This window comes from Raphanus sativus, chromosome 5 (genome assembly GCF_000801105.2).
Source record: "Raphanus sativus cultivar WK10039 chromosome 5, ASM80110v3, whole genome shotgun sequence".
Lineage (NCBI taxonomy): Eukaryota > Viridiplantae > Streptophyta > Magnoliopsida > Brassicales > Brassicaceae > Raphanus > Raphanus sativus.
The window spans coordinates 16,156,171-16,176,433 of record NC_079515.1 but is presented as its reverse complement, the minus strand read 5'-3'; the positions used below and the strand labels follow the sequence as shown (position 1 = coordinate 16,176,433).

At 32.6% G+C, this 20,263-nt stretch overlaps 1 protein-coding gene and 1 pseudogene across 1 annotated transcript; both read right to left on the bottom strand.

The window, feature by feature from the left end:
• Window positions 1–1,776: 1,776 nt before the first annotated feature.
• On the bottom strand, window positions 1,777–7,941 carry LOC108832300 (U-box domain-containing protein 51). The gene is made up of 8 exons (XM_057011079.1): window positions 7,266–7,941; window positions 6,914–7,035; window positions 6,702–6,823; window positions 6,419–6,594; window positions 6,021–6,334; window positions 5,377–5,916; window positions 2,210–2,995; window positions 1,777–2,120 (listed from the first exon to the last, which is right to left on the bottom strand). The coding sequence occupies exons 1-8, from the start codon at window positions 7,399–7,401 to the stop codon at window positions 1,935–1,937; spliced, it is 2,382 nt and encodes a 793-aa protein (XP_056867059.1). The 5' UTR covers window positions 7,402–7,941; the 3' UTR covers window positions 1,777–1,934.
• A 2,501-nt stretch (window positions 7,942–10,442) lies between these two features.
• Window positions 10,443–18,240, bottom strand: LOC108832296 (U-box domain-containing protein 52-like; annotated as a pseudogene).
• Window positions 18,241–20,263: the final 2,023 nt, after the last annotated feature.

Sequence of the window (20,263 nt, the reverse complement as noted above, 5' to 3'; positions counted from 1 at the left end):
CAGCATCACTATCTTCCTCTGCTACTCGTTTGTTCTTTCCCTTCTCAAGCATCCCCCTATCCGGAGCATCATTGCGAGCAGGTAAGCATGGTTCTCTGATTTCTATTCCACGTAGACTACGTGGAATAGTATTCGTCCCGCGTGAACTATTTCCATTGTGTGGAATAGTAAGAACAGGGACAACCTGATTAGCACAAACCGCAGTCCTTTGGGTTGGTGGGAGCGTCAATGGAGTTTCTGAGATCGCAAAATCATGCCATTCGTCGTCATTGAAGCCGTTGTCTCCACCTTGCTCTCCAACTTCCGTGTCGATGAGCCCCACCTCTTTAGGCAAATGACCTTGTTTCACACCAGGAGAGGGTCTGTTTATAGAGACGTACAAATCAACTTCTTCAATCACCCGCCTCATTCGAACAAAGATCCCAACCTCACTATCATCTGTTATGTACTGAGGCATATCAAGCTCCCCATCTTCTAAAGCTACCCACTCCGGGTATTGATAGGACAGTTTCAAGGAGATTTCTTTGCTGGTTATATCAAGACGTTCCTTCACTAGACTTAGTAATTCCATTAACGTCATCTCTGAGTGAAGACGGATATAATGCTCAGCTGCGCAGTCAATGTCAGGTTCAAATATCCATCTCGTATCAGCATCACGGACCCACGTTCCATGTAGTATCCTTACTCTGTCTTGTTCAGTCATCTATTACGGTAGGAAAAAAAGAATACTATATCAGTTCTACATAGTTGGACCACTTCATCCAGGAAGTAGTACTATAAGTGATCTGTTAATGATTTCTATACGTATTAAAAGCATAAACAACAAATTACCTGATCAATTCTTCAGAGCATTAACTTTGGATCTGTTTTCACCTTCTACACTGTATTTTTCTCTGTTTTTTACCAAATGGACAGACTGTACAGATGAAAAGGACTAGACCATTTATCTAGATGATGTTGGTCATCTATCCGCCACATATTCCACTTCTACAGGCCAACCGTATGCGGTTGATTAATGGGTGACGTGTTACTTTTTTTACCATTTGATGTGTACAGTGCGTGGTAAATAATGACCAAGTTTCACATATGCTACGTGGTCTTCTCCCTTCCTCTTACGTGTCTACCGTTTCTTCCCTTCGAAGTTTCCTCATTCACCTCACTTTATAACCGATTACTTGTTACACTTAGGGGCACTACCGGATCAAACCACACACAATTGATACTTACTTAATACTGTCAAAATCATGCACACTCACTTAATTTTCTTCCCAAAGTTGGACATCTCCCTAATTCTCCCAAATAAGGGAAATTGCGACTTTTGAGGAAAGTTTGTTTTGGAGGTTATACAGAAGCATCTCTTTGAAGACTTGAGATCCCTGATGGTTTCCTGGAAGATTTCGATTTTGTTGATGCTGAATTTGTCTTAGAACGCAGATCCCTATAACCCTTTAACCCACTGGATTTCTATGTCCAAGAGTTTCTGCAAATATACCAATTAAAGCTTCAAGGCATGACTTTAAGTTTGATTAGTACAGGTTACTATTTAAGTATGTGAAGCCTCATGTATATATAGAGCCAAGCAAATTTTTGAATCGAGGTTTGTTTTTATTGATTATTTTCCCATTTTATTTCTCACATCCTTTTTGCAAGTGCGTATAGTCTATAAACCAAAATCGATTGTACATAAAAATGGACAAGGTCATTATTTTTTCCTTTTTGACAAATAAGGTCATCAACTTTACGTACAAAACTTTTTCAAAAAAAAAACTTTACGTACAAAACTCAAATATTTTCAGTATGTATAAACATATCTACTTGTGTGGTCGTGTGTGTAAGTGTACGTCAGTACGTGAGCACATAAGTGGTGAGGAAAAGGAAAACACAATGATGCATGTTAATAGAGGAGTTTAGATTTGTAACTTGTAACCTTTTTTCTATTTAATTAGATTTGATCTCCACTCCTTAATAGCAGAAAGAAGAGACTGATTAGGAAGGAGAGTTTGGTTGGTGAAGGGCAAATCCGTCATTGGAGATTTATGATTCTTCTCAAGCCATTCAATAATGGCTCTCTTCTCGTATGTATATCCATCAGAAGCTACACATGGATTATCCATCACATCCTAATACAAAGAACCATCCTCAAATGATCAAAACCAAACACAAATAAACAAAAAAAAAATATGTCGTAAAATTCGATCATTATCATTACCTTAGTTATTGGACAGTAGAAATGCCCCGGAGCCTGGTGGTTATTGTCTGCTAGGGTTTCAGAAAACACGTTTCTTGCGTTACAAGCAACGTTCTTTAACCGTTCAAGAACCGGTAGAATCTCTTTCCCTAGATCAGGACGGTCACGCTTCCTCATCTCCGCGCACCTAAGCCCTATCATAACCATCTCTTTCGCTTCCTTAACCGGCCAATCACCAGCAGTCTTATCCAAGATCTCAGAAAACTTCCCGGTTTGATCTCTCAACGCTTTCTCTAACGAATGAGCCAAACCCATTGCTGACCTAGCCGTGGCTAGCTGAAGAAGTATGATTCCAAACGCGTAGATATCGGACTCTGGAGTCACCACACCGGTTCTTTGGTACTCAGGATCAATGTAGAAAAATGTTCCTACCGGACCGGTTTGGTTAAAAACGGTTGAGGCATGAGAAGGGTCGAGGTTAACCATCTTGGAGAGGCCTACGTCTCCGATTTTGCTCACATTGTTCCGGTCTAGGAGTATATTTGCCGGTTTAAGATCACGGTGAACGATTGGTCTTGGCTCGTTTGTGTGGAGAAAGTAGAGAGCTGAAGCTATCTCCCAAGCGATCCTGAACCGCTCAAACCACCGTAACGGCGGTTGCAGTGCGTCAGGGTTTGGTCTGCGTGTCATGAGTCTTTCCTCGAGGCTTCCGTTGTGCATATACTCGTAGACTAAGCTGCCGTGGTCAGGACATGCGCCAAGGAGGAGAAGCAAGTGTGGGTGACGAATCTTGCTAAGAATCTCAAGCTGAAGAAGTATCAATCAAAAGAGCAATCGTTTGAGCAAATAGCAGTATTCTTAAATTCCTACTTAAGCAATGCAAGTCGATTTAAATGGTGCTAAACCGATTTAAATAGTTTTAAGGAGATTTAATTAAATAAATCTAAATTAGTTTAAATCAAGTAACTTTTAAGTGAATTATGACTATTTTAATTATATCATCTTTACCTCCAATTCATGTAGAAAATGATGAAATTTTAATTCTCCAATTTTATTTATTAGTATACCTGTTTTTGAATGTTTCATCAAAGTAATTTTCTAATTAAACACAATTTGTAGTATACCTATTTTTTAGTGTTTCATCAAAGTAATTTTCTAATTAAACACAATTTTTAAAAATCTATACTAATAAAGTAGGCTTTTTTATCTCCTTGGGGGGAAAAATGCCATGTGGCATTTTCTTTTTAATACTTAAAATATTTTCTCAACTTAAATTTAATGAATTTTGGTATTAATTGTGAAATAAATGGGGTGAAGAGAGATTAAACTTTTCTTTTTAATAATTAAAATATTTTCTCAACTTAAATTTAATGAATTTTGGTATTAATTGTGAAATAAATGGAGGGAGGAGAGGTTAAACTTTTCGTGATACATGTCCAAGCGTTTATAAGAGTGTTTTGAATCTGACTCAGATCCGTAATTGAACTGATAAATCTGTGACCCAATAGAAATCGAGTTTGAGTTTTATTGCGGCACTGGTTGAACCAATAGATGATTTCTATTTTTACTATTTTTAGTAAATAAAGTAGTTTTTTATCTTTTTGGGGGAAAAAATGCCATGTGACATCAACTTAAATTTAATGAATTTTGGTATTAATTGTGAAATAAATAGAGGGAGGGGAGGTTAAATTTTTTTTTGATACATGTCCAAGCGTTTATAAGAGTGTTTTGAATCTGACCCAGATCCGTAAATGAACTGATAAATCTGTGACCCAATAGAAATCGAGTTTGAATTTTATTGCTGCACTGGTTGAACCAATAGATAATTTTTAGTTGATGTGATCTGGTGTTAGTTTATTTTTGTTATTGACAATTTATTATAAAATTTTTTAATTCTGGTTTATTTTGGATTGGAAAATGTCTTGATTTTTTTAGATGTCATAATTCTTATGTTACAACTTTTTTAAATAGTCTAAACTATTTCTTAATATTTTGTATGTACATTTAAAATTCTTAACTTTAGTTTTTATATATATTTGTTTTCATAGCTAATATATTATTATATAATAAAACTAATTTATTTATTAACCCGCAATTCATCTGCGGTTAATCTAATGATCCAGTGATTAGGTAAATCATTTGATTCAGTGTCCGGGTCGGGTTTCAAAACATTGATTTATAGGATTTTTTTGTATTTGATGTTGACGATAGAGAATATAGCCTCTGCAATTCTCCTTCTTTAACGCAATCGACGTAATCATTCATATAATCAATCCAGAAATCACATTCATCCCACCATCTCCTATTGAATGCTTCTTTAGTTCCTGATTTCTTAGTTTCATTGTATATGTATAGATGGTGTGAGAGTTCAGACGATACTCCCTTTACTTTTTCCAATTCAATCATTGTCGAATTTTCAGTTTCATTGCTCGGAGTTAAAGACAAATCAGTGTAGAGATGTTCAAACTAGGCTACAACAATTTGGCAAGCTTGAAATGTTAAGAAAGGAGAAATATATTGGGGTTGATATGTTGTTGATTAATGGGAAGGTACACCGATTTCTTATTTCAGTTTACGAGTTAATGATTGCTTACTTTTAAAGTAGCAGTTTTCTTATGCATCATTTCCTTTCTCAGTGGTCCTTCTACATGCGTTAATCAATTTTCTCAGGTTTAACACTTTTAAACATTTCTTGAAAGAAAGCTCAGTCTATGACACGAGTATTTAAGATTCCAACTAAAAAAACTTTTTTACGACTATTAATTTTTATTCTATTTTTATTAAATCGATTATTAACAACTACTTATGCTATTTTATTTTGAACTAAATAACTTCAAACAAAATAATATATTACTGTCGCTAATCATTATAAAAAGATCAGAAAATATTATTTTTTACATATTTTATTTTACATATTTTCTTTACTAAGATCATATAATAAATTATAAATTTAAGTAAGAAAAAAAACATACAAATCCGGCGCGTAGCGCCGGAATATCACTAGTATGTAATATACATAAGATATATATTAAAATAAACAGATAATTCGTTAATAGACTATGTTTGAACCTAGAATAATCCGCACAATCACAAATCATTTATGCATAACAGCCTTGATTTTTTGAACATTAAAAATAGCAATCTTGCTTGAAGGTTATATAAAGTAAAAGGAATGTTATTTTATTTACCTCTTGGTGAAACTGTTTGGTTAAGTTACTTTTGTCAGAATGAAGAACCTTGACAGCTACTGTCGTGTGGTGCAAGTTACACCGATACACGCTTCCATACCCGCCCATTCCAATTTTAAGTTCATCTGAGAAAGATGACGTGGCCTGAACGATCTCTTCCCACTCAAACTTCATGTATTGTTGGCGTTGAAGCGGTCCTCCTTCAAGTGCATCCTCTAGCCTCTGCTTCTCCTTTCTAACCTCTTCGGCTCTTGCTTGCGCCTCAAGCTTGTCTCCAGTTTCTCTCTCAACGCATATCCTCACGAGCTCAGCTTCTTTCTCCGCCTCCTCCTGTCTCTCCCTCTCCATCTCCACCACATCTTCCTCGTCTTCTTCTCTTATCGTTAAGTTCTTGAGCCTCGCAGCTTCCTCTGACCTGCGCTGGTTCAGATCTTGAACCTTTCTAGAAGCATCCATAACTTCTCCCTGAGCAGCTGCATACATTCCTTTAATGTGACGGAGCTCAATCTTCAGCTTCTCTAACTCGAAGTCTTTACTCACCTGCATGCATGTTAAGAATGTCACATTCAAAAACTATAAAATGAAGGAATCAACTACACTCCTTATTCTTTCAAAAAAAAAAAAAAAAACTACACTCCTTATACCTGGCTACTAGATGAAGTAGGGTCGCTGGAGCAACTTGAGCTTGAACCCTCATCTGTATAAGACATTCTCCTGCCTTGAATATCATTTCCTCCATACCCGATTCCCGAGCTGTTTGTTCGGTAAAACCCCTTCTGGTTAAACATCTTTGTGTCATCCAAACCAAGTGACGCGGCTCTGTTATGGTGCGTATCAATATTGTTATTTATTCCAATATTTGTGCCGACCTTCTGGTTAACGGTTGAAAGAGCTTGCATTCTTTGGAAGAGTAGAGGTGTAGATGAGAATTGATGACTCGATGTGGAACTTACTGACCCTAGAATATTTTATAAAAAAAGAAATAATCAAAAATCAAACCGGTTTTCAAGAACTTGTTGTGTCTTACATGATTAATTACTACCTGAATTGGTACTTGAAGTGAACTGGCTTTCGCTTCTATCATCTGTAATGCTTGTTTCAATGTCTATATCGGATTTGCGAACATTAAGAAGCTTTCCTTTAGAGATAACGTGAACGGTGCAGAATCTTGGTGTGACATCTAAAATCTTGGAAGACAAGTTGCTTCTCTTCAACTTCCTGCAAAAAAAAAAAAAATATATATATATATATATATATATATAATTTAAGGAATTGGAAAATTCAGAGAGATTTAAAACTTGTTTTGGATATGTTATAACTTGTACCATGAGAAGATAATAGAAGAGGAAGCTCCAATGACTAGCTCACCGATTCCATGTTCTTGAACCGCTTTAGAGATTGCATCTGCTACATCATCTGATTCAAGCACCATTATATCCATTTGTACCTATCACATTTTCACATGATTCAAGGTTCTTGATAACAAAAAGAAAAACATGAAACAATAAATCATACCAACTGGTCCAGTTTTTAATACCTCTCTTTGAGCAAACATGTCTCTGCTTGGAAGAAGCATTTCTCTGGTCTTCCTATCAACATCATTCTTGTAGACCGCTGCGGTCGAATCTTTTCTTGTGGTTGAAACCGAGGTCGAATCTCCTAAATTTTCACAACATATAAGATCAATTTTTTTTAATAACATGTTAAATTTTTATATCAAATTTGTGACAAAAATTACGAATTATTCGTAGCGGAATGTGAAAATGAAAATAAACGACAAAGAAAAGTAGAGCCATGCTTAACCTAATAATCAGCTAAGCAACGAGACGGGCTAGCCTAATATCAGATCAACTTTTGACTTAAAGGTTTTAACGTTTTGTAATTCTTACTTGGCTGGACATTTAAGACCTTGAAGACGACATGCTCTTGAGAAGCGAATTGTTGAAGTGCCCATCGAACAACACCTTTGGTTTTGCTATTGTTCCCTTTGATCGCTACCGCTACAATTAAAGCACCATCTCCCATTTCTTGAACTTCAACGGATAAGATCTGATAATCCAAGAAGCTACAGAAACCAAGAAAGAGAGAGAGATAAATTTGAAGATTGCTGATGGATTTGACTTCAGAGCTTCAAGGTTTTTGTTTCCTTAATCTCGTTGTTGAAATGATTTTAACAGCTTAGAGAGACAAAGGGAGGTGAAGAGAGAGTCATGACTTGGTTTTCTTTTTTTTTGAAACAACTTGGTATGTTTTTATCCGATTACTTTATGTAGTTACAAAGACATATTCTTGGACCAAACAAACAAGTTGAATCCTTAATGGATAAAATATATATTTTTTAAATAATGTTAATTTTATAATAACAAAAAAGGAAGATTTGATAGCCAATTCAACAGCTAAGATCATCAAGGTTTAGGTCTGTTTTTGTAAAATTGTAAGAAAAATACTATAAAGGTGATTTCTTTTGACTTGGTTAAAGCTTTCCCAGAAACTCGACGAATGGATGTGAAGGAGAGAGAGAAAGAGAAGAAGAAGATGACGAATCAAATTTGAGTCAGTGAAATGGTCACCTGATTAAATAAATATCTATATCTTAAACCAAGATTTCAAAAAAGTAATGAAAAAAAGTTAGGAGAATGAGAATGTCAAGTGTTTAGATGATTTTTGTTTGTTTGTGTGAATAAGTGATGTATTTTCCACAAAGGGTTGAGAAGCGAGATGACATTTTAAGTCAGAACAACGTGGGTTTTTGTCGGACTACCAACTTGTTTATTCTATATTGTTGACTTTTCAATTTGTGAAGTTTTCGCTGATCAAAAGTGAATACAATGTTGATTTATTCTAAAGCAAATGAATCATAATAAAATACGTGAGAGAACTATAAATATAGCAGTCATAATCGAATACTACCATAATTTTTAATATTTGATATTTATTTGTATTTTATAAATATGTAATTTTACGATTTGCTTTGAAAAATATGGATATCTCGTTTTGTGGATATCCAAAATTTTTATAGATATTTACGAGTTATATCCATTTTATTTAATATGAATAAATTTGGAAAAATCATACACGCTTTTAAATATATTTTACATAACAGAAAATAAGGATTAGTGAAACTATATGTTTCATAAATTTTTAAAAATAAGTAAATGTTTTTATAAAAGATAAAATTAAAGAAGAATTATGGTTTCTATAAAGATTTTTATATTCATTTTAGATGGATCGAACATCTGACTCTGAAATTTTAAGTATTTGTGATTTATTTCGTTTTTAATGGATAATGATTTTTAATATTTTTTTGTTTCAAAGATGTGTGGATATCCAAATTTTTTTGAATTGAATCGAAATGCATAACAAATTGAATCAAATTAATGGATAAAATATCCACCTCTATAGCATGTTTAAAAGGGCATTGGCGGACCCAACATAATGTAAACCTTTCAAGGGCTTTTAGTTGTTGTAAATTTTTATAATTATTCACTATAAATCTCACATAATAAGGTTTTAACATAAGTTCAGTCTTCGTTTTAGTTATAATAAGTACTCTTTAACTAATTTTATTATGTTATAACTATAAATTTAATAACTAGATTTAAGATATGCTTTAATCTTTGCTTATTATACCACAGTTTCTTTTTATGATTATTATTTTTAATTAGTAAAATAGCATTTATATAAAATAATCTTATCATTTAAATCTTACTTGTGATTAAATATTTTTTTAACTAAATTTAAACTATTAGTATTACTTTTTATGAAACAAATTATAGCCTTAGGCCTTTGAAATGCTTTGCACAGCACTGGTCTTGTCACAATCTGAACCTTTGAAATCAAAACATTTTTTTTTATTATCTGAAGGTTACAGGGACAAGGTCTATAATCCCCTAGGTTTGGGACCCGCCAGTCACTGATACCATAGAAACAGGATCCATGGCTTAAAGTATCTCTCCCAGGGTGGATGGAACCCAGTACCAACACATGTGCTTAAACTGATTGGGCTGCCACATCTGTGGTTTTTCAAAAACATCTTGCGGTCTATACTCCAACTAATAAACATCTTCGCATTAATCTTAGTATTTGGATACTTGAAAAGTTTAACAGTGAAATAGAAACATGCCTAGTTAGAGTGTCAGATAAGTCATACGACAAGTTATTGATCTGCTTATTCATACAACAGAGCAATTGAAATACAGATGTACACATGACCATTTATTTAGAGTGTCCTTCTATAGACTACAGCTATTTTGAGTGACATGTGAACTTTTAAACGAAGTTACCAACTAATTTGTCATTTACTCAATAGTGTATAGTCATTTAATTAGACCATCCACAATGGCATATCTAACTATGGGAATCTCAATATACATATACACAACTTTTTAATACTCACTCAATTTCACAAAACATTTAATATTATGAAAATAGCATTGAATTACTTGTGGATGTATTTATAGTGGAGGTCCAATATGAGCATACAGATGTACTTTTAGCATTTATTATGTTCATTAAATGGCTTTGAGGTGTAAACATTCAATGTTGGACAAAATAACAGGTGCTGAAAATCTGAGATAAGGATGTTATGGAGAATTTTTTTTTTGGGCAACGGTTAAATTGATTTAAAGCAGAAAGAAAAGAGTATTGGGTCTGGCCCAGCTTACAAAGAAGGAAAATAAGAGACGAGGGCCTTAAGGGCCCGCTTGGCTAAAGCATCAGCTTCTCCGTTCTGGAGAATAAAACTTTAAATTATGCGTTTGATAAACACAGTTTTAACTTTATCATTGATCGTGCAAGTGCATTTATTGGCCTTAACCTCTAGTGGACATTTCGTGGTAGATATGATAGTGTAGGTTTGTGTTATTTCTTAGAGATGGTCCAACATCTGCATATTATCAGCCTATCTAATTCTATTTGGACTGAAATGAGTTTTTTAAATAGAATTTGTTGTTTAGTAGTGTGTATAATGCTGGCAAAACATAGATGACAAATCATTTGCTTGATTTAATCTTTTATCAAAGGATAAATCAAGAGTTTTTTTTTTCTTAAGGAGGTGCAAAGTAAAGTTACACTTTTATCAAACGAGAGTAGAAAGAAACACAAGAAGATTAAATCAAAAGACATATCTCTTTTCTTTTCTTTTTGGCCCAAAAAAAAAACAAAACGGAACAAAAGACATATCCCTCTTCAACTCTATTGTTGTAATATGGCATCTCATCACACAAAAGACAAAGGATGAAGAGAGAACACACACACACAAAAGATCATTCAACCAAATTGTACTTATCTCTCTCGTTATTGTTTATTAGATTTCCACTCCATGATTGCTGAGTAAAGAGTGTAATTAGCAAGAAGGTTCTTGTTAGGCAATGGAAGGTTTGTCACCGGTGACGTATCATTCTCTCTTAGCCACTCCTGTATGGCTTCACGATCGTACGTGTACCCATCTGCAGCTACGCATGGTTCCTTCATCACTCCCTGTAATCAATACAAACACACAAACTAGGTTAGATCATGACTAATACAAGTTTCTTGTCATGCAAATAACATTCAAACTAGGTTAAATCATGCAAGTAACCAATCACGTTCTAACCTTGAGAAGTGGACAAATGAAGTGAGATGGAGGACAAGAGAGTGTTCTCCCGACAGAGTTTTGAGCTTCGTCAACGACTTTCCAAAGCCGTTCCAAAGCAGGGATGATCAGATCTTTAAGGTCTGGTCTGTCTCTACGTCTCAGCTCCGTACACCAGAGTCCCAAAGCAGCTAACTCACGAGTCTCACTAATAGACCACGTTCCAGCTTTCACATCCAACAATGCCATAAACTCAGCATCGTTTCCAATAGATTCTTCAACCTTATGAGTAATCCCTATCGGGGACTTGGCGGTTATGAGCTGCAGAATCACAATCCCTAGTGAATACACATCAGACTTAGGTGAGATGATCCCGGTCCGCTGATACTCAGGGTCGATGTAACATAGCGTTCCCACAGGATTCGTTTTCTTTAAGACGGTTAGTTTAGAAGCAGCATCGTCTTGGTTAACCATCGTGGAGAGACCAACGTCGCCTAGTTTGCTGACGAAGTTGTGGTCAAGCAAGATGTTACCTGGTTTGAGGTCACGGTGAATGATTGGTCTAGGCTTTGATTTGTGGAGGAATACTAGCGCTGAAGAGATTTCTAAAGCGATCCTGAAACGCTCGAACCAAGGGATAGCAGGTGTGTCGTTGACTTGCATCAACCTGTCATCTAAGCTTCCGTTGTCCATGTATTCGTAGACCAGGCAGCCTCGTTCCGGACATGCCCCGAGGAGGAGGACGAGGTGAGGATGTCGGATCTTGCTCAAGATTTCAAGCTGTTAAAACAGAAATACAAAACATTTACTTTGACTGGTAAAGCTTGTGTAAACTGGGGTGGTCCTAAAAACATTGAATAAGGGTCCCCAAAATTTTTCAAAAAATTTACACTGAAAAAAATTCCTAAATTTTAAAAATAAAAATTATTAAAACCTTACTAAAATGTATGTGGCCTCTAACATCTCAGGGAAGGTAAACAAAAAAAGGAACCGAAAATTGAAGTAAGCCGAAAGATTTATTTATTAGAGCCGGGTCCTCAGATTATGGGAAACCCATAAACATTTTAAGATAATTCTTAATTAAAAAAATTATGTAATTTAGGTGCAGTAAGACTCATGTATCTATATTATTAAATTTGAAGTACATAATTGGATTATTTAGAAAGAAAGATAGTAAAATAAATGAGATATGTTTGGAAACATGTATAGTAGAGATATGTACTATCTTTTATTTACATATTTAATTATTGTATTTTCAATAAATTAATAACAAATGAGAATTGTTTATAAACATGAATAACATATTTAATACTTTTTTTTATTGAAACATTTAGCCATTATTTTTACAATAAATTAAACAACTTTCTTTCTAAATTTCTTTTATTTACAATTCTTTCACTATATTTACAATTCTTTTTATTTGCAATTCTTTATGGTGAAAATAAAAACACAAACTGAAATATAAATAGTATATTATATAAAAAAATTTAAAAACAGTATTATTACCTTATTTAGTTTAGTCAAATATAAAAATTTCAAAAGTTCAAATTTCAAAAAACTAATATCATAAAATTAATATAACTCATAGAAAACTAATGCAAAAAATTAAAATTTTGAAATATGGATAAAAGTATGTCAAGAAGAAAAAAGTAATGGCTTATGTTATTAATAAAAATTGTAAATCCATTATATCAGTTTTTAAAATATAAAAAATAGACTAATCTAATTACCTAAAAACATTGTTTTGTCTAAAACAATCATAAAATAAAATTCAAAATTTATATACTTATTTCAAATCAAAATAATAATTTAAAGTTGATTTATATCAAAATTGATTTAAAATATGCATATATTCAAAATTTTATTTTACTAAAATATTTTTCAATAACCATTATTAAAAATGTTTTCAATATATATAAGAAAAATACAACAAGAAGATTAATTTCATATACCAACTTAAATTATAATTTTTATATTTCACATTAAACTTTAAGAATATAATATATGTGATTATTTATAAGATAGTACATATAAAATACTATTAATTATATGATTATTTATATGAAGGAACAATACAATTAATTATGTGATGACATATATATGATACATAATAGTGACTAGGGCTCGGCGTTCATGTATCTATTCCGGTTCGTTTCGGATCTGTTTCGATTTCAGATATTCGGGGTCAAAGATTTCAGCCCCATTTATATATTTCTAAATTTCAGTTCGAATTATGACTAGGACTGGGCGTTCAGGTATCCATTCGGGTTCTTTTCGGATCTGTTTAGGTTTTAGGTTTCCGGGGTCAAAGATTTCAGCCCCATTCAGATATTTCTAAATTCCAGTTCAAATTATATTCAGATCTTTGCGGGTTCAGTTGGGTTCGGATAACCCATTTAAATTATTTTTAAAATTCATTATATATTTTGAATTTCTTAAAATCTATAAATAAATAATGTATTGTATATAAATCTGAATAACATATGTCAGAATACCTAAACTTAACATATAAATCGGTTTGGTTTAAATTTTGGATCAAAATTATTTTAAATTTTTTGGTGTTTTGAATGTACTTCCACTATGTTAGATATTTATATTTGACTATGTTTTATATATTTTCAATTACTTAAACCAACTTAAAAGTGGATGTTTTTATATACATTAAAACTAAAATATTTAATATATTTATAAGTATATAAATCTTTTTCGAATACATTTTGATATCCAAAATATTTCGATTCGAATAGGTTATGGTTTCGGTTGTCTAATTATCAAAATTTTGAATAATTTGGATATTTAATCAATTTTAGTTCGGGTTTGGTATTACTCTTTCAGATCGTGGTCAGTTCGGTTCTTCAGATTTGAATTTTTCATTCAGCTTTGATATTGACATGAAAAATAAATAGCAATATATTTTTCAAATATACATCCGCACGGACGTGCAGATGTATATTTAGGATCTATACGATTAAAAATGAAGTACAAAATTGAATTAACCCTAATTTTTCTTTAATAATTACATTCTCATGCCACTAGCTTAGTAAATTGTCATTTAATAATATTCCTAAACTATTTGCCTAAATTCATGGTAACTACTAGATTTGTTCCGACTTCCTTCAATCATATGATCTTTGACTTCCTTTTTCATTTATACTATTAAAGCAAGATCCTATTTAAAAATTTAGGATTCTGCCTCTACATTTCAATATATTTACAAATTTTCTTATTGAGATTTAATTTAAACTAAAAATAGAATAATCTCTATAACTATGGTAATTAATGCTTTTCATATTTTGTGAATGACAATAATTTTAATTTTTATGCAGTATATACTTTCCATTTAATTTGAATATCATTTTTATCTATAATATTATTTCAAAATAGGATATGAATATATACATGCAAATTAAAAAAGTTATTATGTCATTTTTTACATAATAGTGATATGCCAATTTTGAGTGTCTAATTTTTAAAAAACTTATCTTAAAATTAAATTTTAGATCTAAACATAAATAAAAATACAAACTTATCATAGTAACCAAAAAAAAAATAATATTTTCATATCAGTAATAAATTTTTCTATTACCACTGTTTCATTTTCTTCAAATAACATAATACAAATTTTATTAAAGTATAAATATTTAATTTTCAATTTTATATAATATTAAGAAGTATGAATTATTTAATAAACATTTCAAAAAAAAAATTTGGTTTTCAGCGGGTCATCTCATATCGGATCTTATGTTAATAGCAGATTTTTAGATTTTTACTAGGTTTTCTAAGATTATAATTACAATTTTTTTATTAAATTGAACTGAATTACACATATCACTGAATTTATCGGTTCAATCATAGGTCTGGGTTGGATATGAAAACACCACTTGATAATCAATTATTATAATAATTTTTTTTTTTGAAATACAAATAGAAAACTTTAAAATTATTTATTCTCTAATCAAAATTACAAATTCAATTAAATTTTATTAAATAAAGATATATCCGCGTTTTTAAAACGCGGGTCAAATTCTAGTATACGTTTATGACATAACTTAACTAACCATTTTGTTTCAACTTATGACAAATTTAATAGATCAAGCTATAGATATAATAAGATACGAATAGTTAGCAAGTGTATCACTATTCTGTAAAATATTTTTCATATATTGAATAATACAGATATTTTTACATAACTAAAATGTAATGTATAATATTTTTAAAAACATGCAAACTCATCGTTGTGAGTATATAAAAAATAGCCATGTCACAGATTTAAATATTGAATGTGTTGGCCACTGAAAGAAAAGTTTTTTTTCTTAAAACAAAAACATGAACGAGAGAACTAGATACATTGATATTTTAGAAAATAAAATTTACAGTAAAAAACTAATACATTAATAATGTTAGAACTAAAATAATTTATTAATATTTTTTACATTTTGAATATATATATATATATATATATATATATATATATATATATATCTTTTCTCACAATATCTTTTATTGTTAACAAATCAAGACAAGTGTTTATGTTAATCATACAGTTAACAAATCATGACATGTGTTTATGTTAATCATACATAGATAATATACGTATTAACCATAATAATTTCACATGTTTAAATAAAATTATTCCATTAGTGAAAAGAATTCAAACTGGTTAGCAAAATATTTTATTTGTTTACATAATCAGTTAGACATGGACATTTAGGTATACATTACATATCGATTTTTACGAATATCAGGTTTTTGAATTTTAAATTAAATTATGTTTGGGTATTAAAAAATTTTGGACAGTGTTCGATTTGAATTCTTCCGGATCTGTGTAAATTTGTATGAACCTAAAAATATTTTAAATAAGTTATATATTTAAAAATGTCTCTAAACAATTTATAAAAGTGTTAAAACCAAATCCGCACGAACGTGCGGGTCAAATTCTACTTAAAATTTAGGAGCCAAGACAAATCACTATATGGCCATGACCGGCTATGCTTAAATGTAACTAGAAAACTGACCTCTTGATCAAACTGTTTGGAGAGTTGAGTTTCTCCTGCGTGAAAGACCTTGACAGCACCGGTCGTGTGATATAGATTACATTTGTAAACGGTTCCATAGGCCCCCATTCCGATCTTGAGATCTTCAGAAAAGTCAGAAGTCGCGGCTCCAATCTCCTCCCATGAGTAGTGTTGGTATTGGATCCCGAGAGAGACGAGAGAAGCTTGGAGCTTATCTTTCTCTTAGCATCATGCTCTGCTTTGATCTCAGCTTCTCTTCTACGTAAAGCCTCTTTCATCATGAGTTCTTTAACCTTCATCGTCTCTTCATAACTTTGCTTCTCCTTTGATGATGTATCATTAGCTACTTTTTCCTTTTCTTTTAGCTCCGTAAACTTCTGTGAGTCCTCATATTTTCGTTGGTTTAACTCAGTTAGCTGCAACCAAAGCCCAAATAAAAACAAGAAATGTAATGTAACATAGAATCATAGAATCATCATGGTCTATGTGGTTCAAAAGCTTAAACTATGACCTTTTGAGAGGCATCGACAGTCTTAGTTTCAGCCATAGCATACATCTCCTGAACATGTTTCAGCTCGGCTCTCAGCTTCTCTATCTCAAATGTTAGATTTGCCTACACAATTTGTTGTAAACAAATGATGCTATAAATACGGTTTTAGAGTCGTAGAGTCTTTGCAAGGTTAGGTGCATTTTGGAGATTATGAAGCTATTTGGAGCATTAAGGAAATTGATCATTTATAACATTTTATACGCGTATTTATACAGTCTCAAAATCTGATATTTCTCTTCTAAACCTTCATTTATTTAATAAAAATCCTATTTTACCCAAAAAGAGTCGGTTTTTCTAATCTCAACAAATATGATATTTTTTTTATTTTTTTTTTATAATATGATATTTTATTGGTGCACCAAGATTTAGTCATTTCTAGAATCAAGACACGATCTAACTTAAGTTCCAAAATCTCTAGATGAAATAGTTAACGTACCTGATTATTATCGGTCATGGAATTGAAACTGAGGAGGCCATCAGACATGTTGGAATCTTGATGAGAAGAAACCCGAGAATAGTTCTCAGGAACCACAGCCCCCCACTCCATATTCGCTATCTCGTGATTATTGCTAGAAGACGAGCTCCTGATCGATCTCCTGTCCTCGTGATCTCTCCATTTAGAAGCAAAGCTCATCGCGTGATGCGCCTCAGCTCCCATTGGAAACGATGCACTAAAGCTCTCATTGCTAGTGTTACTCTTCCGCTCTTCAGTCTGCATCGCTCTCCATGTAGACACTTCCAACTGCTGGTCCGTCTCGCATGAACTCGTATCCATTTGAACCGTCGCGCTGCTGCTCATCTCTGAATGTTTTGAGGCAGTGGACATATGAGAGACTCGTGATTGCGCTTCTGAAACAAACCAGAAAAAGACCAAATAAATAACTGTTAAGTTTCTTGGACTTCCATCTCAATACAATAACCGACATTACTACAGACTCATTTTGATTCAATGTAAAATTTTACCAGAGGGGACTCTAGGACTAGGATTAGGACTATCAATGGAGTCACTCGTGGAACTGTCTCTCTCCATTCTCTCAAACCTTATGGTTCCGCTAGCGTCTGAATCGGAAGGACGCACAGATGCTAGTTTCCCCTTTGAGACTACATAGACTGTGCAGAATCTTGGAACGGCAGTTGCGATCATAGAAGACATATCAATCTTTCTTGTGAAAAATCCGCGGAGAGACATTCCTATAACAGTTTGGTAACTCTTGTTCCAGCAATCTCTTCTGCTATCGCAGCCACAGGATCGTGTGACTCTATCACCAGAATCTCTACTCTCACCTAAGTTACACCATTTGCGTTACTTTCAGATTTTGAGAAAACAGAACAAGGAAAGAAAGTCTTGAGACCAAACCTTTCTCCTTTCGAACATTTTCTTGTAAGGACGGAGCGTCTCGTTTGAGTTCCATATTGATACCGCATTCCCCACTGAAACCGAATAAGAAAAGACTCAAATCTTGTTGCCAAACACATAGGTCTTTTGCATTATCTATAAGAATCTTTTTTTGTCACAACTTACTTGGGGTAGGGATGTAAGTGACAGGAGGACGAACATAGATCAATTTGAAATCAGAGAAGCCTTCAGGGATGAACTTCTCAAGAGCCCAAAAGGAGACGTATTTGCTCTTCTTCTTTCCATTAATGGCTACGGCTACAGCAGGTGATGGGGGAGGAGGTAAAGATAGGTGTTCGCTTAATGATCTTGCTGACTTTTTCTTGTCCATTGCTTTACCTGAAACTAATGAAATGTATATGTAATAATAGATTTCAACGAATATGTAAATGCAACAGAAAAAAGCCAAGACGCAACTTTTTTTGTTTGTTTGAAAAAGATCCAAGACGCAACTTAGTGACTTACCTAGTAGTTTCTGTTTTAGAAAAGAACTATGAGGAACCCTAACACCATGATTAATCCGGAGTTATTAGGGTGGGTTTTTTATCGGAATATAAAAAAATGTTTTTTAATTTTTAACTAAAAAGTTAAAAACCGATTCTTAAAAACCTTATTTAAAAATCAATTTTTAGCTTTTTATTTAAAAGTTAAAAACATTTTTTTATATTCCGTTAAGAAATTCCACCTTAAGAATTCCGGGTTAATCATGTTCTAAGTTTGGTGATTTTTTTTCTGAAACACCCCTAAGTTTGTTGATCTAATGACATTTTCTTATGGAATTAATTGCAACAAGTAGTCACGTTGTTGCCGCCACAACCTTTATTTAAAGAATAATAACTAGTTCACTAATTAATTAAAATAATTGCAACAAGTAATTACGTTGTTGCCGCCACAACCTTTATTTAAAGAATAATAACTAGTTCACTAATTAACTAATTTCATTACGGGTTTAAATAATACTTTTCTATAAATATATTCTTGTAAAAGGATATAAAAACTACAACAACTAGAGATGTAGTTTTATAGAATCGTAAAAGATTCCTAGGAACTCTCCCGACTTTACGTCCTCGTGCTCTTACAGAAAAAAAAAAGATTTTAATTTTGCTAATACCAGAAAGTCAACTATGTTCACATATGTCCACAGTTCACATATGTTCACTGAAAAAAAAAATCTAGAGTATAGCTGTCTGATCAATTCAGACATATCCGAAGAAGCTATCGGCCAATGGAGAACATATGGCTGTTTAAAGAAACAATATTACACAATTATACTCCAAACATGGGCACACAATTTTCGTTCATGCTACAGGCTACAGCTAGTGAAATCGGGTCTCTGTTGTGTCAATGGGCAAGCCAGGTCACTGGAATTGTCTCGACCAGTGATATAATGTACAGGAACGAGGGTTTTGTTTCACAGGCCAACAATATTATATCTGGCAAAGTTGTTGTCTCCAGGACTCAGTGGGAAAAGGCACCTTCAAGGTAATTGTCATGAAGAGCCATGCAGAACACTTAGGTACACTTCTATACAGGTTTTTTTCAGTTATGAAGATTTATTGAGTTTCTGTCGATTTTGGAATTTACTTAAATATCAGAACATCAGTATTGTATATCTTTTAAGGTTATGAAAAACAATTTTTATTAAACAAGAAAGTTTCTAAAAAGAAAAAAATTACTGGGTGTTGAAGTTTTATAAACATAGATTTAAAAGATTGTAAATTATTCATTCATATAATCAAAACACAAACCGGTGTTTAGTTTTCTCTCTAAGTGTTTTCGCTTTTACAAACACCTATTTGTTCATAACAATTTCTATGAATCATTAGCGTAAAGCGGATCTTGTGATCTAGTGGTAATGGACGGGTTTTAAATGCAAACATATTTTAGGTTCGATCCTTATGCTATGGAAACTAAGTCATATTGATCTGTTTACCACGACTGCGGATGCGTCCGTATAAATATCTGAAAAACTATATGTTATGGGATGCACCTCCTATTTAAGAGTTAGGTATATATATTTAATAGATTCGGGTTTAACCTTTTTCTGATGTAAAAAAAAAGGTTATAAAAAAATTTATAAGCGTATTTGGACAATATTCCTCGGGATTCTCGAGCATCAGTTTTTGTTGTTTTATGTAACTGTAGAAAATTCGAAAGTGAGTATATATGAGTGTGCTTTTTTCTTTGATTCCCTTTGTTTTTTTTTTTTTTTTTGAACAAATGATTCCCTTTGTTATATGGATGAAAATGTTTCGAATTTTGTTTTGAAGAGGATCAATCCTACATGCAGAACCGTGCTTACCATTAATTAAAAACTAGATTTTTAACCCGCACGTTCGTGCGGATATATTTAT